Genomic DNA, 24,850 nt, shown 5'->3' on the forward strand with positions numbered 1-24,850 from the left:
AGAGATCCATCTCATATTCAAGCACAAACCCCGGAGATCGATGGGCATAGAAGCCAGACAAATGGAAGGGTGCTGCTTCGTGGACAACCAGGCAATGAGAGACATGTGGCGACGATCACACACCTTCTCTCACACCTCCTTTCCTTCTCTCCGCTTTCCCTTTTGAGCACAGCATATACACATACGCCCTCTATTATCTCCTCTATGGGCGGAATGTGGGTTGATGGAGTTGCTGTTTGTGTGTGAAACGTGATCGCGGTTCCTATTCGGGCCAGTCAGCATTCTGAACATGCGTCGATTCGGCGTCGAGTCCGACTCCCTCTCGCACCGTGATCTCTTCCATAGTGCGCCCTGCTTCCTGCCGTCTGTCGCCCTGGGGAGCTTGACACTCGTCCTCCACCGAAGACGGGGAATGGGGGGAAAGCACGCAATGCAACCCGCCCTTTCAGCGCCCGGATCTTCCGCGTCTGCCTCTCCCTCCTCTCTTCCCTTCCGTCCCCTGTCTCGCATCTAGGAATGCCTGTATGCGCGGAGCTCCTCACACATTGGCTTCGCTGGCTCGCTGGCTTCGGTACCAGATCGAGCAGATGTGCCCGACTCAGCCTCCTTCTCCTTCTCCATCCTCTTCACTCTTCCTCCTCCCCGTCTGGGTATCCCGATGCCCTTCTCCTGAAATTGTTGTGGGCCCCTATTCCGGTCAATGTAGTTAGCACAAGCCTTGATGTGAATGCCATGCTAGGCTTTATCAAGAAAAAGATTTACACGGCCTTCCCGAACCTTGTTCAACTCTTTATCCTTCATCAGGAAATTGTGAGACTGAAATTGAGATGTTCACGGGAAGAGAGTAGGAACTAGGAACCGTAGTGAGAAAAAATAAACCTGGGCTAGTCTAAGCACCAACTTAACTTGCGCAACTACTGCGATGTGACGTCCGAATTTCTTCCCTATACCTTGCCCGGTCTAGTCAGTCAAGTCAGGGTAGGACTGAAGGGTTACAGTATGGTTAAAGGAAAAATATGGGGGAAGCAAAGGTAAATGGGCAATTCGAATCTGAAACGGACGGCTATGCTGGTTAGCTGCTTGTAATATCGAATTGGGTGGAGGCATATTGATTGGACGACGAATTATGTGTGTGCGCGTTCATTGGAGGAGGAAATTCTTGATGGTAAGACAGACCACGGAGAACTCGAGGCGAACTCTTCTCGCATTCAGTATCACAATTGAGCAATTCTTGCAGTGCTTGGTAGTGACAAGTTTGATAGTTGTAGTAGTACATAATTAGGTTTCGCAATGTGCTTGAGCTTAGATGATACATGAATGTTCCTCCGCTCTTTGTAACATCCTTTTGAAGTCGTCACCATATAGTGGTATCTACCGAGCCTGTTTCCCCTTCCCTCCTTCCGATAGGCCAATCAAATATGTCCAAGCTGGGTATTCTTCTTCTTGTCCTGATCAAATGATGATGATATGATGATAATGGAAAAACCCCTGATTGACCAACCGAAACCTAAAACCATGTCCATCCAAACCTGTGTATCTCTTAAACGACAGTCGAGAAAATGCATTCCCGGATGCAACAAAAACAAAGATCTGAAAAGCAAGCCCACCGAAACGCCGGTTCATGAGATTTGTGGTCCCCGTGGAAAGGCGCCCTTCCTTTCGCAACCTCCCTTGGATGATGACCCCCTTGGTATCTTCCCCGTTCTTTCCCCACCTAATCAACCAATGAACCCAAAAGGAAAATGAAACGATTAAAAGATGTTGGCCAGCTCCCCGCGGTTGGCGGTCCATGCGGGGCAGCTTGCTCGTTGTGATCGACAAGTCTCGTCTACCTGAACTCCAACGCCGAGCGCCTCTGCTGCCAATGACCGACAGCAGGGAATGATGGAGGGATCGCCTGCTGTCCCTCCTTGCGAAACGTAAGTCTATGAGATGCGGAGCGGGTACCGCCGACCCCATTCGTGTACTTGGTAGGCGGTAGCGAGTCGCAATTGTTTATGTCGATTTTCGAATCCATTTTTTCCCGGGATCGATATAGACCGTGGTGTGATATGCTGAAGGGTTCCGGTGCCGATAGTGTTACATGTAGCGAATGTTGGAAATTAAAGTGTGTAGTCTATCGAGGGGCATGATGTAAAAAAAGAAGAGTTCCGCGAAATGCATCGGATAGTTTATTCCGAGTGCTGGCCCGCTTCGGAACCAGTCTCAGATGGCGTCTCGCTCTGGGGCTTGTGGACCTTCTTGTGTCTCCTGAGGTTAGAGACAACTGAGAATTGGCGACCGCATCCCTCAACTTCGCAGTGGAAGGCTGTGAAAATTGTTAGCAGGCGTGAAACCTCAAACTACGTTATGGAGGAGTCCTTACGCTTTTCACCAGTGTGGCTATACATGTGGGTCTGGAGCGAGCTAGGCCGTGTGAATCGCTTGTCGCAAACCTTGCACTTGTGCTTCTTCGAGGTACTTGTTGACACCTTGGAGCTGAAGGAGCCCATCATGGACTGTGGTGCCGGGGGCTGGCTCGACATCAAGCCTTGAGGGCGAGGAAGTGTCCGGCCAGAGAGCGACTCAATGTCAGAGCCTGCGGTCGAGTAATCGCTGATCGACCCATCAACTGAACCGCCATAGTACCCGCCAAAGCTCGCAGAAGAAACGCTAGAGCCCGTGGAGTGCGTCTGAGGGAAGCCGTACGAGTCTGCAGAACCTCTAGCACGGTTTCGCACATCATAGATGTTCCTTGGTGTCTCTTGACTCATGGTAAGCATGCCTTGGCTAGCTTCAAGCGCATCTTGAAAGCTTCTCCGGTCATCAGGTTGAATTCCCCTGGGTAGGTGGGTTAGTATTGGTAAGATGTAAAGGACAAACCCAGATAGTACTTACTGCTGTGAATACCTCCTCGCAGTGTCATCAGGAGCCATGCCAAAGGCCCCCCTCATAGTGGCGGGTGGGTAACCGAGCTCATACTGTGATGTCGAAGGAGGGTAGCTGGTGCTAACGGGGGAAGCAGAGGTGGTGTAGGCGGAGGTATCATATGCTGTCGAAGTGGTTGGGTGGGGCATGCGGTTGAGACCTAGGAGATGATCTTGGGGCATAGAGAGTAAGTCCTGCTGCCTATAGACATCCGCCATGGGAGCGCTACCTGCTGGCGCAGTTGTGACAGGGCCGGGAGCAGCAGGTTGATGAGGCCACACACTTCCGTTCCTGACGTCGTGCTGACGCTTGGGGAGGGCAGCGAGGTTAAGGTGCGGCAGGCCGGCGCTGTCACGGTTGTTGATGTACATGTTCTGAGGAGCGGGCTGCTGAGGAGGAGGAGGCGGCCCTCCAGGACCCGAGGACGAACCCCAAGGGTTGGTGAAGTGTGGCTGGCTCGATTGATAAGACATGTGGTCGTAGTTTAGCGGTGCAAATCGGTGCTGGTTGGCGTCTATGGTCATCATCATTGGGGTTTTGTGTGTGCAACCGAGTGCTGTGTATGTTCTTCCCAGTCTTGTTGGTGAGGTGAACTGGTGAACTTGGGGAGGAGAAGAGTTGAAAGTGTTTGTCGATAGTGGTAGGTATGTATGTAGTTGTTGCTGATCAAACGCGGGATCCTTTTAGTCGGGTCGAATGTCGAGAGAAGATCGGACCACGAGTTGACAAGGAGGGATCAGCGACCTTAAGTGTTCTTGGGGGTCTGAGAAGCTCAGATGGCATGCGAGCAGCCCTGGGAACAATGGGGAGTACCAAACTGCAGGCTAGAGCCAATCGGGTATGCGTCCACTTCAGAACAGCGAACCCAAAGTCGACTGAACGGTATTGTCTCCTTGGTCAGCGGGACAGGTGGAGTCGGCTTCAGAGCAAGGTATTCTGTGACGACCTCGGGCGAGATTGATCGACGGTGGAATCTCCCGGTCCAAGGGGCCCTAGCAGGGACGTTGAGGAGACAGGGTTCACCCAATGATGCAGACGAGACAGGGCGGTCTTGTCGTCCGCGGTGCCTCTACTTGCTACTGTGTAGAATAGAGGAGACAGAGGACGGGGGGGAGGTCAGGGCTGACGTTGGTCTGCTTGTTTGGCTAGAGGAGCAGGCTGCTCTCAGCTCAGTTGGGACAGGTGGGAGGGCGGAAGAGAGGAAGAGGAGAAGATCGGCCCCTTGTGAAGGCTTGTATGGATGTTGTAAGGATCTTGTATGGATGCTGAAGGGGAAGATCTGTTGCTGCTCGACAGGAACCGGTGTTTACGGTGCTGGCTTTGTGTCCTGATGTCTCCGGGAAATCGACGGTCAAACTTTTTTCAGGGCAGATGATTGCGCGATAGTTGCAGTGGTGTCGGGTGTGAGTGGTCCAAGTGTTTAGAGTGTTGTAGGTTGACTGCGTGTACTTGCGCTAAGCTCTTGCTCCGTCAGCCTTTGATTTAGTTGGTTTGATGAGATTGGATGTCTCTATACTGTGGAAAACGGAGAAGGCCAGTCTGCTGGACAAGGCGGAGGGTTGGCCAAGCTTTAACAGAAGTGAGCTTCCTCCACCCGCCCAAAGGGATGCCGTTATGAAGTCAATGGTTGAATGGGAAAGCCCAAACCTAGGTAGCCAGACAGGGCAACCGCAAGCCCACACACCTGCTCCAGTTCAAGGTTGGGGATGGGTTGGAAGGCTCGGTATGGCTGGTACCTGGGTACATTGTCCTTGTACACAGAGGCAGGGGTCGGGGGGGCAAGATGGGATTGCCTGGGAGGGGGGAGGGGGGAAAGAGGGAGGACCAGGGGGGGGTGGCTTTAAGTGAATGGGGGCAGGCTGGCAGGCTGGCTCCCACAGGGCAGGGATGCGAAATACTCGAGAGATGCAAATAGCAGTCGCAAAATTGCGTTTAACTAACCTTTTCCGAATTGATTCACACAAGGAGCCGTTTCAATACTTTGAAGGCTCTTCAACGGTTGACGATACTAAGGATGCCAAGTGACGGGAGCAAAAGGCTGAAGGCCGGGTGGTGTGCCGCTTCTGGCAGCCCCCGCACTTGCTGTCAATGTCATTGCCGGATATGGGCGGAGGAAGGAGCTCTCAAGTTGTGTGCTTGTATCAATTGATTCATTGCTTCTGTTGTTCTCGAGACGAATTGGGATTCGGTTGGAGAGTACAGTATGCAACTCGGTAAGCAGCACAACGACCTCCATCTCAGGTTGGGTCCCTGCCGACAAGATGCAATGCAGTGCTGGGTGCTAAGGTATGTGTGTAGGCATGTGGATGTACCTACCTTGGTGGAGGAGGTTCGTTGTTTTCTTTTCTGCAGGGTCTGGGAGACAGCCCTCATCTGACACTGTGTGGCTGACTCGACATGGACATACTGTCGCAGTGTGAATGGGGGTCGTCGCTGGCCCTCCGGACGGGGGCTCCTCGTTACCCTCCTCCACAATCGATGGATTCTCAGGAACCGGTTGACTGTCTCGCCTTGTTATGCTGTGGTGAGATGGGCGTGTTGATTGGGAGTCGGAATGGGGACACACATGCCCCGGCTATCAGCTCTCAGCGCTGTGACGACGGTGAGATTTGGAAGCAGGCTGGACGCTTGACAATTGACGCTTGACAATTGACGCTTGACGCTGGAACGAAGCCGGGATGTACGAGGCGGGAGCAGCCATTTCCACTCGCAGCTTGACAACCTCGACGACCGGATGACGGGATTGCATTTGACGCAAGATTCGTCCCAGCTACACGACTCCAACACCCAGTCCCATGTCTGTGGTTTCAGCATCCCATCATAGCTTTCCAATTCTTCGGGGCTTTGCTAGGTAGTTGCTTGCCGTGGCTGTCTCTTCTGCCCACAACTTTCAACTAGAAATGCCAACACTTCTACCAGTGAATTTGTGATGGGGTTTCTGCCCTGCAGTAGTCATGATGCTGCCCCTGTGTGTGATCCTGAACGCCGGGGGCAAATCCGGAGGGTGGTTCAAAGTGCTGGTTGTCACCTTCCAGCGGAGTTGTCATGAACGCCATGTTCTTTGTGCGTGCGTCATTGGTGGCAGTTGTGGACAGGGTACAGGGCACAGGAGTTGGGGGCATTGTCCCTGTCCCTCAGAGGCAGGTACGTACCGCATGTGTCGGCCGGCAGGTGGGATGGCAATTCTGTCTGAATGCCATTAGCAAGAACACCTCAACGAGACAACAAGAAAAACGGCGGCCCACCCCAATTCGCGATAGAGGAAAATGGCGCTAGCCCCCCTCCCCCTTCTGCCGCTTGCTTTCATTCGTTACGGCTGCACAGTGAGAGTAATGTCGAGACTGATTTCTTGCCAGTTGACAAAAGAGTGAACAGTGTCGGTACATGAAAACAGCTGCCAGGCCAGTGCAAGCGTTTTCGGGCAGGTTTCGGAGTAGACTTACTAACGAACAGTGCTTCTCAAGTTAGCCTTAAAGGCTTCTGCTCGGGATGGGAAACTATTTAGATGCGCTAATCTCCAAACGCTCAGTCACGTCACGGGACGTGTAGGACAGCGATGCCAATTGCAACTTCACAGTCCCCATCGCATGCGTGAATGAAAACCTTTTCCGCCGTGTGAGATCATTTCAATTGGCGTGCGGGGAGGAAGCGGAGTTGTATTATACCACGCAAAGTGCTAGTAAAATATAAAGGGTTGCTGTCGACAGAATGAAGGCCCACGTCTATTGGCAGGCAAGGGGTGAGTGGGGGTGCTCGTAATCACTCGACGCTCTGTGACGTCTGTTGTTCGACCTCGCAGGTACGCGCGTGGCGCAAACCAAAACGGGGAGAAAGACGGTTCACTTGGGCGGTCACATGTAGCAAGTTTCTTTGCTGAGGAGGATTGCAATGCCAGCTCTCTCGAAATCAAACTCGCCAAAACAATTGGGCCAAGTGCAGGCGAAGGGTAGGCTATGATATCAGCCGAGAAATAGGCTTTGTGTATTTAGAGGGCGGTCCCCTTTTTTCGCAGCCTTTCAGTCCTTCGTCGTGACGAAATTTGACATTCACCAGGTCGGGATTCCAAGCTGGCGCCACGGCATTCCCCGTTCTGTGAGGTATGCCACTGACATCAGTTATCAGCCAAATAGGCCGAATGGGTCGAATGCCCTATAAAGATGTCGTACATCTGGCATTCTTACTGCGGCGCACACGAGTCGCATATGATTGTTCGAAACCAGAAAGAAACGGTCCCGAAACGCTTTGATACCGGCGGTATGATATGATATGGACGCATCGTAACCGGACTCAACGCCGTCAAGTGGAAGCCCTACATTTCCGGGATCCCTCGAGCACTTCACCAATGCGAAGCCGCGACCGAATCAACGGAGTCGTCAGCAGTGGGTCGGCGGCGGGACCCCCAACTGCGGAACGGGAGCACTCCACGGTGATTCGGGATTTTATACATAAGATCTGGTAGCTTTGCGAAACGGGGACAGGGATGTTACACTTTACACCGCAAAATCTGTCCACACTCGAGAGCTGTGAGTTCTTGCATCGCTTCATCAAAGAACGCTCAACGTGTTCATCCGTTCTTGTGAATGACAAAGGCCACAGACAGACTGCAAAGCTGCGACAGTCTCATGCTCGCGGTGGTTCCGGTATTTGGACGCTGCCTAGGGTAAATGGCGGTACTTTGTCGGCATCCTGGCGTCTAGTGCCCAAGCTCCCAAGGTGTGTGGGCTCACGACCTCACCGCGGAAACGTCGACACGAAGCGGTCGGCCACAGGACCGGGAATAAAAAGAAGCAAAAATCAAAGAGTCCACAAAGCAAGGGTACTGCAGCCTGGTCCACTCTGCCTTGTTGCCCACGGCAAGCGGGCCAATAGCGGCACATCAAGTGGGGTAGCCACCCCTGACGCCTCCATCGACGTCCCCATGATCCCCCGCCAGGTTGGCAACTTCACAGGTGAGCACATCACCCTATCATCTCCATCGGCCTCCATCGCCCAGCCATCAACACCGCACTTGACGGACAACGGGTGTGGGATGGATCGAACGTGAGGTTTTTATCAGATCTCACTGTTGGCACGCGAGCTCGTTATCGTCGTCACCGTCGTCGTTGTCGCTTCGTTGTGACAGGCAAGACCCATCGACTCTGATGAACCAGCTCACCAACCAACATGATGATGATGCCTCTTCGCATGTCTGGCAGCTGGGCAGAAAAAGTTCGACACAGCTTGTGACCCGGATGGATATCGGATGCGTTGGTTTTAACTTTTCCCTCCTTTCTTTTCCCATTCGACTACATCTCATTTTCATGCAAATGATAAGGGGCATGAATGGCTGACTGACTGGTGTGCAGCATTCTGCCTCTTGGTAGCATTGGAGCAACCTCCACAACTCGCTATTCCGCGTTCAATATTCACTGTAACTGTGTGTGCTGAGAGTGCTCGCGTCTGCCATAACGCATGCAGAACTGGATCACTGTCGCTCATTGCCTCTTTGGGCAGAAAGTCAAGGAAATCACTCTTTGACCAGGAGAACAGCGCTAACTGGGCAAAAAACACCATTTGTGCATGTTCAGCCGCAATCTTGAGATGGTTTCTCCTGGGGCGCTGGAGGAGAAAGCGGAGAGGGTCGGAGGAAGTCGTGGAGGCGAACGGGTGTCTCCTTGCTACGAGATACGGCGAGGAGTCAGTGGTTTCAATGTTCTGTTACCGCTATCCTATGTCTCAGCCCACCAGACGAAAGGCATGCCTCGGAGGTTGCGAGAAGACTACAAAACGGTACGGAGAAGACCGAGACGGTGCTGGGAAGATTGAGTGTGTCTGGTAGGTGTGCCCCATGCTCATCCCAAGATGCTGATGTAGCCCGTCTTGGGACTCGAAGGCTCACTACGGTCCATTTTTGAAAAAAAATCTAATCTCTCAGCTACTACACTACCCTTCAGTAGAGGCAGGGGCGTGACTACGGTTGTCCTTGTCTGTAGAGGTTGGGATCAGTATGTAGACACCGTCCCGGGGCTCGCCCTTCCCTATTAGGACAACCGAGTATGGTCCACAAGGGGACCCCGTCAGTGGCAGCTGGGCAGGTCGCCGATGTTGATGGTGTTCCGCTGGTGCGTGCAAATAGGGGAGCCGGGGAGACTTCCATGGCGGCTGTTTTGTTAGCCAAGGGGGCCAGAACAGGAGACAGTGGAGTGTTGGAACCCCATATCTTTCTGGTCATCGGTGTCAAGAGCGAGGCCGAGTATGGAGCTGCAGCCACATCCGCAAGAGGTACAGAACCATATCGAGAAAACTCTGGATGTCAATATTCGCAATGATGCAGTCCCTCATTCTCGGCTTCACATGGCAATCCAGATGCTAGTGTAAGTAGTCCTCGTTGCGGAGGGAACTATCAACGGCTCGCGTTTGATCGTCGTCCCTACGGAGCTTTCAAACGTGGCAACAATGCTGATCGCACGGAGCTATTCGACACGCTGATGGCGAACACTGTACTAGGAGAGGGTCTATCCAACTCCCCGGGAACTACACCACACTATTTACACGCACATGGAGGTTGTTTGAGATTCCCGAAGACAAGATACAGCGACGATCGCCCCTGAGGAAAGATGACTGGCAGCAGGACACAAGAACGTCGGAATAGCGAGAACGGCCTAGACGAAGGGCCAACGATTGAGGTGCCCGAACTACAGGAAGTACCGCAAAATTTCACTCATAACAGAGATGCTCTTTTGGGGAAGGCCACACCTTATGCGGGTGTTTTGAGCTTGCTCTTAGCTACATATGCAGCATCTTGCCAATTGAATTGGCTCATAATCCTGGTACGATCCACAAAGCATCTCCGTTATGAGTGAGATTTTGCGGTAAGTACATTCCTCAGCTCAGGTACCTCTACCTATTACATACCGCCCGCATAGCAGTACAGAGTGGATGGCATCGGGGACGATAGAGTGACATTCGGCGATGTGACATTGACCAACTGAGGATGGGAGATTGATTGAACAAGATTAACTGGGGAAACTATCCCCGCGGGACAAAAGCACATCCAACCGTTTTAAGAAGACGGATAGCGGGCACACTATTGACTGCTAATGAAATGGATACCAAAGACAAAGAACCCAACTCCGAGACCCTCGACACGGTGTTGCCGGCTGGGAATACACACTCGCGAGAAATTACTCATTGGAACGCGAGGATGGTAAAGCTACCCTGATCCATACGAGATTCGGTCCAAATACCAGCGAGGGTTCGGTCGGGGGTTCTGCCGGGGAACTGGACATACCAAATTTTGGCAGAGGCACGGCCAGGATCGACAAGCAAGGGTGTGTTACAGATCTGACAAGGGTTCCCGAAGGAGGCAAGCTCGATAGAAACCCTTGCGCCAAAAACGCCAAAGACGACAAACTGCCCGTGTTCGCGACAGCGACTTCCCTCATTCTCAATGACACCAAAAATTGCCTCTGTTAGCAGCTTATCTCAACTCCGTCTGGATGCCAGACCGTTGATGTTATGCTCCAAGCAGCAGCACAAGGCAGCAACTCCGCTGCCGGCATCTGGACGCGTACGCACTCGCGCATTGCATAGGTACCTAACAACGACACGAATCTCGTCGACAGCCATCATGACTTCGCCCTTCCGAACCTCCCGTACCTTACATGTCGGGATTTGGCATCTAGCGTCCCCAAAAGACCCTGGCGTTCCCTCAAATGATCACTCTCGTTTAATTAGATGGATAAAATGGATAGAAACGGCGCCGTGGGGCAGCCTCCATCGGCGAATCCATAACCGACTCCATACCCCGTCAGCGCTACGGAATACCCAATCTGGGCAACCCCAAAAGTCCCCAAGCATCCAAGAGATCCAAGAATACCACCGTTATCCAGGAAGCGAATTGCGACTCAGTGAACCATCACTACAGTATCCCACCCACCGGCCAAGCTATACTTGGAGGATCATTTACCCCATACTGCTTGTGCTTGTCGTATGGAGTTGGAAGATGAGGCTCGAATCTGCTTCTATCTCCAGACTCCGTTCTTGATGCATCGTTCACATCCTTAATCTGGCCTGGGACCCTCGTGATATCTTGGTAATTTCCAGAGACTTCAGGTTTCAGTTGGAGATCAGCACTGCTCACTGACGTTGACATCTGTCAAAACTACAACACCAACGTCCACACAGCCGCCTGAGCCCCGAGATAGGCCAAGCTGTCAGTGTTTCCCGAATTCCGAATGCATACGGTACCCGCTCTCGCCGCCATGAATGGAACATGGAAACATGTAATTTCAAAAAGTCCATACAGGTTTCAGCGGACAGCTGAAGGGTTGTCAACACTAAAGTGTCATGAAATAAACAACAACAAGCGGACTGTTTCCGAAATCACTTCCTGCCCGAATTGGTTTTCATCTCGCGGGACGATGCCCAAAAGATCGGAATCTGGAGTACTTACATAACGGCGGCGGTAGTTGGGCCCAGTATCCACCAAATCTCCCTCCCGTCCATCTTGGCAACCACTAGTGCAAAGACCACTGCAGAGAAGAAAAGAGCCCTTCGTGGCGACACCATCATTATTGACTAGCAGTTAACAGCTTTTGATGCAGTTTGCACAGTTACACAGACATCACAAGAGTTACACAAATTGAAGCCTCCCTCGAGACGGGAGGGAGCTCTGCTGTCAATGCCATGGCCCGCTCTTGATGCGACGGCAGAATCACAGCCGCTTCCTGTTGAGCCTCTGATAAGAGCGCCAAATAACTCCCTAGAGTCCCTACAGCCGACGACCTGCACGACAATTTGGTTCAGTGTAACGGCGCGGCAGAAGCTTGTCACCTTCACGGGATATCCCATCGGCTTCACCAGTCCCGCTCGACGACGGGAGCGGGAGTGGGAGGCCAATGCGGCACATGCCTTCTGTCTTCACTGTCTTCACTCAGCCTTTATGAACCCCCCTCGGGACGCCATAGGACGCCATAGAGCGCCACGGCTGAAGGAGACGGCTCAGATTCGGCCCTTCCAATTCAACAAGATGAATACTGCAAGCCCAATGACGCCGCTGTAGATCACCCAACGAACAATGGCTTTGGCTGGTCGGCTGCCGCATCCAGGCACGTCCTGTGGTTCTGTCAATCCTCACAGCAATACGACAAGACTGCGGCCAACATCGCAACCGTGATAGCTCACTGCAGCAACACGAAAGTGATCCGCCTTTCCCCCGCTTGACAAGGCTCCAACACTGCCTTGGATATGCTTGGTAGCCGTCCGTGATGGAGGCAGAAACCCCAAGAAACGAGGAAACAGAGATGGGGCCTATATACGGGTAGTGATGTCGCCGCATCATGATCGACAATACCTAACGCATCTGTCAGATCTGTCTGTCGTGCATCACTGAAATGTAGATTCATCCTTACGGTTGGAGATCCCTCCGCGCCAAGTTCTCAATAGCTTTCTACCCTTCCCGTCGTCATGGGACAAGGTGAAGCGGGCTTGCCAGTTTGTCCAATTTTGGGTTGATTGCTGACTCGCTTGGCCAACTTGCCTGCTTCCTCTTCTCTTGCTTGCCCACAGAGGTTATTCTCTTGAAGGAAGTTCAATTTCAAAAGGTATGTATTTTCCCTGCAAAAAGCAAAGCGCCCTGTAGGGCCAAGATCTCTGAGGTAAGGGGGTTGCTTCAATATGGCTTAGAGGCGTCCCCCATCCAGCCAATGCCGCCATCTTGACTTGTCATTGTTGAGACATGTCTAGGTCCTCCCGCCCGCCGTTCGAAGATGTAACCGGCCCGAAAGAGAAAAGAGATGAAAGACGCCGGCAAGAGCAAAAAGAAACAACCAAGACCAGGAGTACGAAAGCAAAATCTGTGCAGAGCATGGAGAGTTCCGTGTTATGCCTTGGGCCAATCTTAACGACGATTCGCGAAATCAAGGCCTGTCAGTTGGTGTTGTTTTCTTTTTTTCTTTTCCTCTTCTTTCCTTCTCTTTTCCTGTCAAGGTTGTCCTGTTATTCCCGTACCTAATCACTCAACTATGAGGATGACAGTAGGGTTATCCCCTGCCTTACCGCCTGACAAACTCAACATGAACACCAAGGGAACACTGTCGTCAAAAGTTTGACGCAGTTCCGAGTTCATGCATTCATGCACCGGATGAACTTTCGCAAACTGTTCCCATTCGGCATAATTGCAGTCAGCGTTGCATCCCTGGCGAGCGAACTAGGAGCGCCATCACAACGGCATTTTTCAAGACAGGGCTCACAGAAGACACGCCGGAGCTGCTGTCCGTAACGTTCCCTTCATTCTCAATTTTTTCGTGGGCTCTGTTGGGGCGGGTACTAACTACAGTATGTCGTGGTACCGACGACTGCTGCAGAGGTTTACCTTACTCTTTCATGTGCCGCCCCAGACCAACCCTTCCTTGTGCTTGAGGTTGTCAGGGAATCTCTTTCTGGTAATCAATTCAAATTCACCTGATCCAGGGGCGCTGGCAAGCCGTCCCTTCTTTGGTTGGCGCACAGGCACAGGCACAAGCACCTCACATCTTAACCCCGGTCAGTGATCGACATAACCTCAGCACGCCTCTTGGGAGAAGAGATCATGATAGATCCCTGGTACCCTGATACCTAACACCAGGGAATAACCTCAACTGTGTCCAATTCTTTTTTTTCTCTATGCTTGTCATTGTATCGAATCGATATCGGCCGGCCGCTTGGCAATTCTTTGCAAATTACCGAGCCACTGCTGTTGTGGACGAAACAACAAATGTTGGGCGTTGTGGCTTGCATTTCGTTGTCGCCATCTTTTCCACCCCCTAGGCCTCCCTCCCCGTATTCCCTTTCTTAATGCTAAGCTTATTTACACTTCACTTTGCATTTCCTGGGGAATGGTACGTACCGTACCACCTTGCTCGCGAACAATGGGACATTGTCGCTTTTTTTGCCCCTTCACACCTCGTGGCAGTCTGGTCGTGATCGACAACCCCGCTGAATGGCCGGTCACGATGGGACAAACACCTAACCACAAGCTTCACATCGTAGAGTATTGAAGCAAAAGTGATAGTACTCGCACAGCATACCGATTCACTGGCTCCCCTAAAAACCCAGAGACGAAAGGGAAGTAGAATGGAGGACGGCCATCAAGACATTTTTGCTCCGCTAATTCTCAGATTACAGTTCGGCATTCGCGGCTCCAAGCACAGGACAGGGGTAAACCTTTAACGCTCGAGACTTGGAAAAGACGAGGTCAGCCGCCAGCCGCCAGCTCTCAATGTTCCCCATCAGATTCACACAAGTCCAGTGACGCCTCACAAACTCCGTGAGGCTGTCACTAAGTTTCTCGGCACGACAAGAAAGGAAGGTCCTCAAGAAGAGATCCAGAAGTGTCGGTCCACGATCAGTCACCGCACGCGACTCCATAGTTTACTTACACTTACTAGCCGCTCCAGGGCGCCGGAACCCTCGTGCTTCCCATTCCCTCCTCCCCTCCTCGTCAGGTCTACAAAACCGACCGTTGACTAGTGAGGAACCCACATGATCATTGATTCGTACCGCCGGAGCGACTTGTACGGGCTCGTAAAAACCCTTGGCGTCAATGTCACGCTGTATACTCAAGTGGTTTAGCTGTATTTTATCCCTCAAGCTGAATATTTGATGCATGCAAACCATATACCGTCTCCATACAAGAACCCGGTACGAATCAAGGATCCTGACTACATAGTGGGTTTCCCGCTAGTCAGACGGCGATTTTGTAGCCCTGACGAGTATCGACACACCCCCCATCAGAAAGGCGGAAGATAGGATAGGGCGGCGGTAATAAAGAGCGGTGTGAGTGGACAATACACACTAGGTACACTAGAGTCTAATGCGCTCTCAGCCAGCGAGACTTGTCCCCCTCTTTTTTGCATCAAAATTTCATGCTGAAGAAGAAATTGTGAGATGAGAGTGAGTGACTCGAGGCTTTTGGGAGGTTATCCGCTATCATCCAGATCGTTCTGGGCCCAGTGGTCCAGTCGATGTTGAAGGTTTTTTTTTCACTTTGGAAGCGGGCGTGTATCCACTACGGCTTTTCTCGGCAGTGAGACTTTGCCAATATACTGATTTACTAGGCTCAGCCTGGTAATACTCAGGTGATAGTGGTACCCAGACTCAGAGTTTTCTTCTCTTCCGTCTAGTATAGAGAAGACTTCAAAATCTCTTGGACAACATCACCGCTGGAGACACTCTACAAGCTACTTGTCCAAAAGCCGCCGTGGGGATATGTGTACAGCTGCTTGCATACGATAGGTCTGAAATCTTCTCTCTACACCAAGCAGCACCTGAGGAGGAGGTGAAAGAAAGGTCGCGGTTGGAAGACAGAGAGAGGGGTACGTACGTAACACGTACTAACTTCCAACTTGGTAACTATACTGCGGTTGCGAGCCAAAGTAAAACCCCCTTGTCAGGTACCGGGCACGGACCAGTACAAGCAAAGCTTCGTGGCTCTGTATGGCCACTCGAGTGCCAGAGATCGTCAGCGACCTGACCCACGCGTTTTACTTACCCATCTCACCATAGTAGGCTCGGTAGGGCAGAAAAACTGCCAGGCGGTAGGTACTGCGGGAAACTGTAAAACCACAAAATGGCGAAGATCCTACGTATCGGTAGACCCCATCCGACTAGCTCCAGCCCTTCATCAGGCGCGCACATGCAATCGAAATGCAAATCGCCAATCTCACAACCGGACCCGACCAGTCGACCACTCCTTTTCGCTCCTTTTTGGCATCCACCCTACCGGTACTTGAGGACCCGGGGGGACCAAGGGGACCCCTCAACCTTACGTCGAAATCATACGATAATTGCCCACCCCAACCGCCTCCCGCCCTGCGCATCGCTGCGCGCCCGTGAGCCGGGCTCCCTTCCTGCATTGGTCTTGTCTGGATAAGGTTTAGTTCCCCTTTGTTAGTGTCCTCTTGGAGTGGGTTAGCGGGGTTTGCTGGAGAGTCTACCGGACGGATGTCAACACTTCAGCTTCGACTGCATGATGATGATTTCTGCCAGACAGTTGCATGTTACTAGACGACTAGCTCGGCCATCTTCTGTCTCTTTACTTGGTCTCTATCACCGTGATCTACCGCAGTGTCTCCCCATATCATCCAACCGCGATGTTGGCTAGTATGTACTTTTCACCAAGTTTGTTGGCCAGTAGGTTGTATCGTCGAGACTCGAGAGAACATGTAGTGGAGTAATGCTGTAATCCACCTATCGTCGTCATTATCATCCATAACCATCTTCCTGTGTCTTTGCCACTCAGCAGGCAGTAGTGTACATGAGTCAAGGCAGTGATAAGTTGGAATTCAAGATATTTAGTGGCCGGGGGAAGTGGCCGGCAGCACGAACGAGGGGAAGCGGCAAGCCGGCACCAAGGAGTGAGATATCTACCCCGTGCATACGAACATGAATGTAGTCAGCAGCGTAGCTGGAGATGTATGAGATGAAAGGGGAGCGAGTCACTTTCTTGAGGCTGTACTACGGCAGTAGGAGCTTGAGATACAGCACGGGTGTGGATGTGTGCCACGCATCCTATGTAGATGGCTTCACATCCAACCAACTATGAGTATGTGTCCCTATAATCCATGAAATGTGGACATAATCCTGAGACGACGTACTTGGCATTACTTACCTACCTTCGGTTACTCCTGGAGGGGAAATCGTAAAACCTCCCCTCACGGTACAGGCTACACTAGGGTAGACCGTGGACAATTGCCCGGGGAAACACCAACACCATCCTCTCGAATGCGGTGTCTCGCGGCGGAGGAGTCGTCCTGTAGTATATGCAGAATTTCCCTGTACTTCCTGAGCTCCTACATACAGTTGCATAGGAATAGCATATGCGTCTGATATGTGATGATTTACCCTAGGTACATGCATAGAGGTACACACGTAGATAACTCTACATACATATCTATATACACACAGACATGACAGCTACCGAAGGATGCCAATGTCAACCTGCGTATTCTGTCGGCATTGCAGCTGGGTACATACAGGTTGTCAGCTTGCGCTTCATCACGCGTCCTCGCATCCCTAATCCAACCACTCGCCTAGTATCTACCTCTCGACTTCTTCCATATTCCCCGCCCCATCAAGAATGCGAGAAGGTCAAAAGAGGAAGGAGGATAGCGGGAGGCTTGAAGGGGGCGCCGCCACTGCTTACTTATGGGAAGACACAGAAAGCCAAGAGAGTCCAGAGTTTTTGTTGACCGGTTGAAAGGGGGGCGGCTATGTTGATGGTAAGTATCTGGTTCGGTACTGAGGCATCATGATGGGTAACTACCAACATATAGTAGGTTGTTTGTCTGTTACGGACACGAGCTCGGGAATAGTGGTTGATAAAAGGCCATCCACATGCAGCGACGACACTGGATGAACAGTGAAGACTGAAGAGCGACTGGACCAGATTGTGTTGAAGAAACAAAAGATACACTACTGTTCATCACGGAACTTGAACTCCAAGGAGATCTCGTTGTTGTTAAAGAAACATGGCCATTTCTGATAGCGTGCTCGTCTAGGCACTTCCACAGACGACATGATTGTGGAAGAGACTACCTACTGCCACTTTCGTTCCCAAAGCTTGAAACTTGCAGCTCAGCTCTTCTAATGACATGGTAAATCGCATCCAGATAGAACCGGAGGTACTACGCCCGAACCTTACAGCACTGACTGGATGTCAGCAGAGCACTAGACTCTCGGCCTCACAAAGTATGCGCACGATGATAACTCAAAGCCAGTGATGAGGTCTGGTGCCATTCGGTTGGCTTCTTTTGATCATCAACGGAAGTGAACAGAGGGGGGCGTTCAAGATTACCTAGAAAGCACGGGTGTCAGTGTCTCGACTGCGGCGTTCAGTTCCGTGGCCGACGCTTTTAGAGCCCTCCCGAGCCGGCTGAGAAAGATGAGGACTGAGAAGTCACGGCACTGCAGTACCAACCTAACTGAACCTGGACGATGGAAACAGTCAGAGCAGAGAACGGATAACAAGTACCACAGATCAGGATCTGTTAGAAGGGGTAGTAGAGGGATCAAATTAACTATGGAAAAGTTTGCTGCCACTAACAGATGATGGGCCTGGGTACTTACGGTTGTTGGGCGGTTAGGAAGGCACAACCGTTGTAGGGGAAGAACGGTTGCTCCACCGTTGATAGCTCACAACGGTTTCTGAGGGGAAAACCATAAGGTCTCCTTCCATACAAGATGCGGCCCTGGGCTAGCGGAATTGGCGTGCAGTAGTCTGGTGGTGGGAGGAAGTCGCGATGCTCTCACGGCAAGAGCTACTGCCTGCCCTGCGAGTTTCAAGTTGACGGCAGTGGCGATGTCGAATGGGCTTTACAAATCCTGTTCGTTTCTGAACGGAAGGGACTGACGATGTAAATCTGGAAACAACGGAACAAAAACAAGAGCTGACGTTGAGAAGCCGCGGAGAATGAAAGGAGAAGCCCTGGCGGATACATGGGATTGTGTAGCCCACAATCACAACCCACAGCAAACCGTGAAGGGTACTGTAGTATGGGTAATTGTTTCCGGTCTAGGGTCACTGCATCTCCAAGTGGTAATGACTCGGAAGTCAAAGCAGGATAAGTCTGTAATGACGGTGCAGTGGGATGTGAAGCGAGTGAGATGAGAAGAGCTGAGAGGTGAACAGAGAGGTCACGAGAGAGAGTGACTGATATTACTGTCTTCCTCTGTCCCACCATCAATCAAACCCCGTCACTGCCGGCTCTCAAATAGATTGATGCCGACGGCACATAAGCAGTCGTGGCAAGCAGACGGAGCAAACGACAACGAACGGGTGTCAGCACTTGCTTCTGCCGAACAAGTTGTTCACGGGTCTTTCTTTCCTTCTGTACTCGCCAAGGGAAAGCGCGGTCCAATGCGTCTTGCAACTGCCAAAACCACCGGTCCGTGATCAAGACGAAGCTGATGCATCGAAAGAATTTTTTTCTGACAATGACATTCATTTTCCACTTGAAAATTGTGGAGTGTCTGTCTGCAATCACTGCATGATGCAATGCGTGATAAACACAGGCAGACAAAACTGTGTTTGAACTCCGTCTCCACAGGATTCGTTGTGACAACTGAAGAAGAAAAAAACAATTCGACAACCCAACGAACACCGTTTAAAATGAAAGAAGACAAGCACGAAGAACACCAGCAAAAGGAGAATTACTCAGGATCAGACAAAAAAAGATGGAAAAAAGAAAGTCTTACGACGGGAATTGAGCCCGACGTGGGGGTCGAACCCACAACCTTGAGATTAAGAGTCTCACGCTCTACCGATTGAGCTAGCCGGGCAGCTTGTTGAGCTGCCGTGATTTGTTGGAAGTAATGCTCAGATTTTTTAGTTATATAGCCAAAAACTGAAAAAGGATTCTGGACCGAGCACAATTGTGCATCACGCCTTCGAGAACACCGTCTCATCCTCCTGGTCAACAACCCTGTTTCATTACCATCAAGTAACATTTTCCGGAATCAGTGACTGATTCTCCATAAGGCTAACTTTGTATTATTGGGCCGGTGGACAAAAGCCGAAAGCGAGCCAATCTTAACATTTGACATCCTGTTAACCCCCCTCCTCCTCCGCACTACGTCGACCAACGCACCACGGCACCAAGGGTTTGATGCTGCAGTCGACCGTATCACACACCATATCTGGTTAACATCGAGGACATTGCGTCCGGTAAGAGCACGGTTCCATATGTTTCGAATCTGAATGTTCAGGCTTGACGTTACATACATGTTCGCTTTTGATGTCCCTCATATCCTCATGAACGTCCAATCCTCCTCCCTTGTACTGCCAATCTCGATTTCTAACTTGAACATTTTCGAACGAGCTCGTCTTGAACAAAGGAAAAGATATGGAAAGTAGATGCCTCCCTTGATGCGAAGTTAAACATTATGTACTTGAAAAGAAGATTACCACGCCACACTTGGTGAGTGGAAACTGGCTTGCTGTAGATGCAGCCCTATAGAAGAGAAAGAAGAAGGACGAGGGAAGGAATTTTTTTTGAGATATGTGTCTCGTACCACAAATGGAGAGGGAGAAGCCCCTCAACTTGTCGTCCCCCTTACCATCACGTCATCGCCGTTGACTCGGACACACCGTCGTTCCAGACATCGGCTCTCGGCCATCCACCTATTCACACAATGACACCACAACACATAGGGGAATATCTGCCCAACACCTGAACACACATAAGACAAAGGAAGCCAGTTGTTGTGGTATATTAGAGTTCCTCATCTTTGAACGACAACCTCTTTCCCAATGGACCATGTCTGAGCTTTGTAGGTACCATTTTGATCTAACAACCCAACCATACTGTGGGTGTGCTTGCGGAGAAAGCACCCCACCCAAACTTTGTAAATGTAGAAAAGGAACATAAAAAAGGAGAGGGAGAGAGCACATAAAAAGAACGCCATGCCGCTGCCGCTACCAGTTGCTGCCTGCTGCTTAGAACTAATAGTTTTGTCAAACCCAGGGGAATATTAACGCTTGATGATTGATAATGACAAAGAATGAACAAGAATGCTAGTAAAACCCCGATGCAAAAGTTGTGGTATTTCCTCCTCTGACTGATTGACGACCGAAACCATCTAATAACCCCTTAAACCCCCATTTTATCCACCCACCCTGTGCCCTTTTACATCTGAGGCGCGCCAGATCGACTTTTACTTAGCCCCTCCAGCAGCTCATGCGGTGGTATCCTCTGGATGCCGCTGCCGCGATCATACATGGACGTCGGAGCGGGCACGTAACCCTCGCGCTTCTTGCGGATTCTGTCGAGGATTAAACCGGCCACGACGATAAGAAGCATGAGGGCGAGTGAGATGCCGAGGCCGATGAGAACGACAAATACCAGTGGTAGGTGCTTGCCATCCTTGCCGAAGAAGTTCTGCTTTTCGGAAAAGACAGTGGAAAGCGAGCCTGGACTGTTACCGGAGTTGGTGGTCAGAGCAAATGGCCTGAAGTTCGCGCCGTCGAAGAGGACGCCGGAGGCTGAGCCAAAGTCGGGCAGGACGATGTGGCCAGTGAGCATGAGGGCTGCCTTGTCGTCGATCAGGGGGTGCTTGTCATGGGACTCGCTGAGCTGGAAGATCTGGAGACCACGGATCTTGGTGCCGGGCTGCAGGGTCTGGCCAACGGAATGCCAGGATGATCCATCGTCCTTTTCGGACTTCATGAGGTAGACCGAGCCGTTGGAGGCGGTTCCTGATACCCATATTTGCTTGTTGTCGCTGGTGCCGGCAGTAAGAACGTCGACCGGTCCAGGGAGCTGGCCGGCATCAGGATAAGCGTCCCACACCAGGGTCTTGGGATTGTAAGTGGCCAGGTAGGTTGAGGCGGTGTTGTTGATGGTGAGGTTGCCGCCGGCAAGGAGCAGGTTCTCATCGACCCATAGGAGGGTGTTGACGGTTCCTCCGAGGTTTTGGCCAGCTTGTTGCCATTGCGACGAGGATGTGCTGAAGAAGCAGACGCCGGGACAATCGAGAGAGCCCGCCTGAGTAAAGGAACCTCCAACGTAGACATCGTCTGTGTCGTCACGAACAGCAATGGAAGAGACGGTGCCGTTGCCACCTGTCAGGGAAGGGGGTTGCGGGTTGAAGGACTTGTTCGCAAGGTTGTAAGTGACCAATGCCTTCACCTCGTTCCCATTGACTGTGCCGGTAATGTTGCCACCGGCAAACAGGATATCATTATGCACAGCCAAGGCCATAACGGTGGAATCCTGTGAGATGGCATCACCAAGACCAGAGACTTCGTTGTTCTTTTGGCCGTCCATAATAAGGAGGTTATTAATCGCAGATCCGCTACCGGTTGCAGTGAAGTGACCACCGAGAATGGTAAGATTCCTCTTGTTCTCCTGGTCGAAGATGCCTGTGACGACTCCTTGCAGGCTGCTATCGCTTACCGAACCATCACGCTTAGCCAACGAACTAGAGCTAGACGACTTCGTGGGGGCTTGGATCTTGATGGGAAAACCGCTGAGCCTATCTCCGAAGCCCGCAATGTCCCTTACACCGAGTGTCGACGAGATCAATGAGCCGGCGTATAGGGAACCGTTTCCAGAGCGATCAAGGATGGAAGTCGAGAGGACACCATCAATCGACTCCAACTGGAGATCCAGGTTTTGAACCCAGTTCTTTTGTGAAGGCACCCAGATGCCGAAACCAGTTACGGAAACAGCAGGGTTCTTGTCAAAGGCATTCAGCTCGTCAAAGTCGCCGTTGACGCTCACGACAAACTCCGGGGTTGACCCAGTGATGTTCATCGTCAAGCCAACAACGCGCATGACGTTGCCGTTAACACCAGCACCAAGGGGGCTCCACGTGTTCTTCTCAGTGTCGTAGGCGGCAACGTTGTTGAGACCGTCTACCGACTTCACGGAAGTGCTGTTAAAACTTCCTCCAACGTACAATGTGGTGCCGTCCAAAATCATCGATTTAACTTCGCCGTTGAGTCCGCCATCCAGTGTCTTGTTTGTCGAGTCCTTGGTGTTCAGGGCAACAACGTGGTCAGCAGATGGCGAGGTGAAGTTGCCTCCAACGAAAACGGTATCGCCAGAGGTGGCGAGAGCGTTGACAGCGGATTTACCAGAGAAGCTCGATCCAAGACGATTAACAGCCGAGGCCGTGAAGTCGCTAACATTCACAGGTCGGCCAGGCGTGTATTCAAACAACCCATTCAGGCCACCCGTACTGTTAATCAAGGTAAAGTCGATGCTTTGGGCGACGAGAGTAATATTGGCCAAGTCCTGCCCGGCAAGTGGCGTCAAGGTGATTTGGGGCCGGAAGCTTGACGAGCTCGCATCAACCATGCCATAATAAATCTGATCGTACTTGTCGAAGTTGTTTGTCTGGTACAGCGTTTTGTCGACTGGGTCACTCTTGGTAGGGTCGGCAGTCATTTGACCTGTAAGATGAACCTGTCCTCTGCTCGCGCATGTGTCATCCTGGAGACATCCGGGCGTGTATAAGTTGACGGAGTAGTAGCCTGATTCCCTGATATCCGGCGAGAAAACGACCTGGGCTGAGGTATTGGTAATGGGTGCAGATATTTGAGCAGTCAGGTATTCGGCGGTACTCTGGTGAGAAGGGGTGACCTGCCAAGGGCCTGTGGCAGTAGACGACGACTTGAACTCAAGATTTGCACAAGTAGGCTCGTTGAAGTCGTTGATCGCGTACGAAAAAATATCCTCTCCAAATAGCTCGATCCCGTTCAAACCTCCACCGCTTCCGTAATAGTCCGAGATATCGATACGAAACTCGTTCATGCCGATGACGTTGACGAAGTGGAAATCCTGGAACTTGGTAGTCTTATTGTTGCTTAGTGGGCATTCGCTTGTGCAAGTAGCGTTCTTGTTCGTGACTGGGTCGACATAGGTCATGTTCATGATGCCGTTGATGGGTAGCGCAGTGAATCGCCATGTCTTTGTTCCAGCACCGTCCTGGTGGGTGTTGTATAGGCGAAGCTTTGTCGGCCGGAAACCGTATCTAAACGTTGCCTGCCAGAATCCCGGTGAGTTCTCCTGCAATAACCATGTCTTGCCTGTCCCATCGGTTCCGCTAGTGCTGCACACAATGTTGTTGGGATCACTGAACCCCTCCCTGGTTGTCGAAGAGCCGGCTGAGATGGTGGCGGAGGAGAGGTTGATAACTTGGCCATCGCGCTTAGTCGGCGCAGTCGCGTTTCCCAGACCTGTGAAACTTCCTCCGTAGATGATATGACCATTGGATGCCTTCGTTATGGAGTTGACAGGTCCATTAAACCCCCTAAATGGCAAATCCGTCCATCCCTGTCCCCCAACCCACGCGATCGCATTCCTAGAGTCTTTGCCGACGAAATTTCCACCCACGTATACCGAGTTGGTGTCACGGTCACATAGCACAGCATAGACTTGACCTTCTAGACCTGATAACGTCTCGATGCTGGACGTGTTTGGGTTGAACAGCGCTATCGCTTTGGACTCTTTATAGTTGGGACTTTCGCTTCCGTGTGTCGGCAGTTGCAAACTCGTGAAATTGCCGCCAATAATCACTCCATCCTCCTTCCCGTTGCCCTCCACAAACGTGCACATGGTCAGGATGGTCGCATCTGTGGTGACAACAGGGCCGAAAATGCCGTTGGGCATGCGCGCCATGAGCGACTGGCTGCCATTTGTTATGAAAGGTCGCTCATTTTGTTCCTCGAACTGGAAGAGAGATATTCCCGAAAAGTCGCCAGCAAGGGCTACCCGACCAAGGTCCTTGAGGTCAAGGTTTGTCGCGGGCGCGGGGGTAAACGATATCGCAGTGACGGGTGATAGCGCGACTGAGGATAAGGTGAGAAGGACTGCTATCGGAGAGAGAGACTGGCCGCGCGCATCGTTGCGCCGGCGAAAAGGTAGTCGCATCGCGGTTCCGGGTAAGTTTATGTGGTTGAGAGAGCGGTTGCCGACCGGGGGGAGCACATATACTGCTCTTGGTCGTGGTAATCGGGGTTAAAAATTGCTACGGTCGGAAGGCCATAACCACGATGGTGAGTACCTAAACAGCTGAACAGTTCGCGATAAGGTGGGGACCGAGCGCGTGGTGGTTCGAGTAGTGGAAGTTGCCGCCGACGTCAATTAGGTGAGATCTCGCTCCAGGTCCGGACGACGATCTTGAAAGCGAGGGCCGTTTTTAGACGGGTTCAAACGAGAGTGGTAATAATTAGAGTGAAGTGGAATTAGGGGGGAATATCCCAGTCGTCGATAGCAAGCGGGTTTGCTAGGACGGGAGAATGAGAATGGGGACGGCGACGAGGTCTTTTGGTGTCGACAAAGAGTTGGGCTTCGCGACGTTGCGACCTGGTTAGGTTTGTTGTGGTTTTCGCCTTGGCCGGCCGGGCGGGTGCCGCCTGAAATGTGTGATGACGCTCAAGAATGCTGAGATGGAGGGTGACCCGACCTCCCGTCTGGGT

The 24,850-nt window shown here is 51.7% G+C and overlaps 5 protein-coding genes and 1 non-coding gene across 6 annotated transcripts; 1 reads left to right on the forward strand and 5 right to left on the reverse strand.

Annotated features, from left to right (window-relative positions):
* Positions 1 to 1,237: 1,237 nt before the first annotated feature.
* Positions 1,238 to 2,388, reverse strand: B0H65DRAFT_453483 (uncharacterized protein). Its single transcript, XM_062826145.1, has one exon. It carries the CDS (start codon positions 1,957 to 1,959, stop codon positions 1,453 to 1,455), a length of 507 nt encoding a protein of 168 aa, XP_062687273.1. The 5' UTR covers positions 1,960 to 2,388; the 3' UTR covers positions 1,238 to 1,452.
* Positions 2,066 to 3,560, reverse strand: B0H65DRAFT_62267 (uncharacterized protein). Its single transcript, XM_062831173.1, has 3 exons — positions 2,878 to 3,560; positions 2,366 to 2,820; positions 2,066 to 2,308 (listed from the first exon to the last, which is right to left on the reverse strand). The coding sequence occupies exons 1-3, from the start codon at positions 3,435 to 3,437 to the stop codon at positions 2,172 to 2,174; spliced, it is 1,152 nt and encodes a 383-aa protein (XP_062687274.1). The 5' UTR covers positions 3,438 to 3,560; the 3' UTR covers positions 2,066 to 2,171.
* A 3,720-nt stretch (positions 3,561 to 7,280) lies between these two features.
* B0H65DRAFT_62460 (uncharacterized protein) lies at positions 7,281 to 8,834 on the forward strand. Its single transcript, XM_062831174.1, has 2 exons — positions 7,281 to 7,856; positions 8,253 to 8,834. The coding sequence occupies exons 1-2, from the start codon at positions 7,388 to 7,390 to the stop codon at positions 8,723 to 8,725; spliced, it is 942 nt and encodes a 313-aa protein (XP_062687275.1). The 5' UTR covers positions 7,281 to 7,387; the 3' UTR covers positions 8,726 to 8,834.
* Positions 8,835 to 19,133: 10,299 nt separating this feature from the next.
* Positions 19,134 to 19,206, reverse strand: B0H65DRAFT_t47. Its single transcript has one exon. It is a non-coding gene; the product is annotated as a tRNA-Lys (tRNA).
* Positions 19,207 to 19,913: 707 nt separating this feature from the next.
* Positions 19,914 to 20,434, reverse strand: B0H65DRAFT_62494 (uncharacterized protein). The gene has a single exon (XM_062831175.1). It carries the CDS (start codon positions 20,315 to 20,317, stop codon positions 20,048 to 20,050), a length of 270 nt encoding a protein of 89 aa, XP_062687276.1. The 5' UTR covers positions 20,318 to 20,434; the 3' UTR covers positions 19,914 to 20,047.
* B0H65DRAFT_564896 (cortical protein marker for cell polarity-domain-containing protein) lies at positions 20,435 to 24,459 on the reverse strand. The gene has a single exon (XM_062830268.1). The coding sequence runs from the start codon at positions 24,300 to 24,302 to the stop codon at positions 20,553 to 20,555; it is 3,750 nt and encodes a 1,249-aa protein (XP_062687277.1). The 5' UTR covers positions 24,303 to 24,459; the 3' UTR covers positions 20,435 to 20,552.
* Between the last annotated feature and the right edge of the window lie 391 nt (positions 24,460 to 24,850).

This window comes from Neurospora tetraspora, assembly GCF_033439725.1.
Source record: "Neurospora tetraspora strain CBS 560.94 chromosome Unknown B0H65scaffold_1, whole genome shotgun sequence".
Lineage (NCBI taxonomy): Eukaryota > Fungi > Ascomycota > Sordariomycetes > Sordariales > Sordariaceae > Neurospora > Neurospora tetraspora.

Bases quoted from the DNA above. Each gene is read 5' to 3' on its own strand.
- B0H65DRAFT_62267 (XM_062831173.1), bottom strand. From the start codon at position 3,437: ATGATGATGACCATAGACGCCAACCAGCACCGATTTGCACCGCTAAAC. The intron at 2,821-2,877 runs GTAAGTACTATC...CCACCTACCCAG, and splicing joins GCGAGGAGGTATTCACAGCA to GGGAATTCAACCTGATGACC. The intron at 2,309-2,365 runs GTAAGGACTCCT...CAATTTTCACAG, and splicing joins TAGCCACACTGGTGAAAAGC to CCTTCCACTGCGAAGTTGAG.
- B0H65DRAFT_62494 (XM_062831175.1), bottom strand. From the start codon at position 20,317: ATGTGCTCTCTCCCTCTCCTTTTTTATGTTCCTTTTCTACATTTACAA.
- B0H65DRAFT_62460 (XM_062831174.1), top strand. From the start codon at position 7,388: ATGTTACACTTTACACCGCAAAATCTGTCCACACTCGAGAGCTGTGAG. The intron at 7,857-8,252 runs GTGAGCACATCA...ACTGGTGTGCAG, and splicing joins CCAGGTTGGCAACTTCACAG to CATTCTGCCTCTTGGTAGCA.
- B0H65DRAFT_453483 (XM_062826145.1), bottom strand. From the start codon at position 1,959: ATGGGGTCGGCGGTACCCGCTCCGCATCTCATAGACTTACGTTTCGCA.
- B0H65DRAFT_564896 (XM_062830268.1), bottom strand. From the start codon at position 24,302: ATGCGACTACCTTTTCGCCGGCGCAACGATGCGCGCGGCCAGTCTCTC.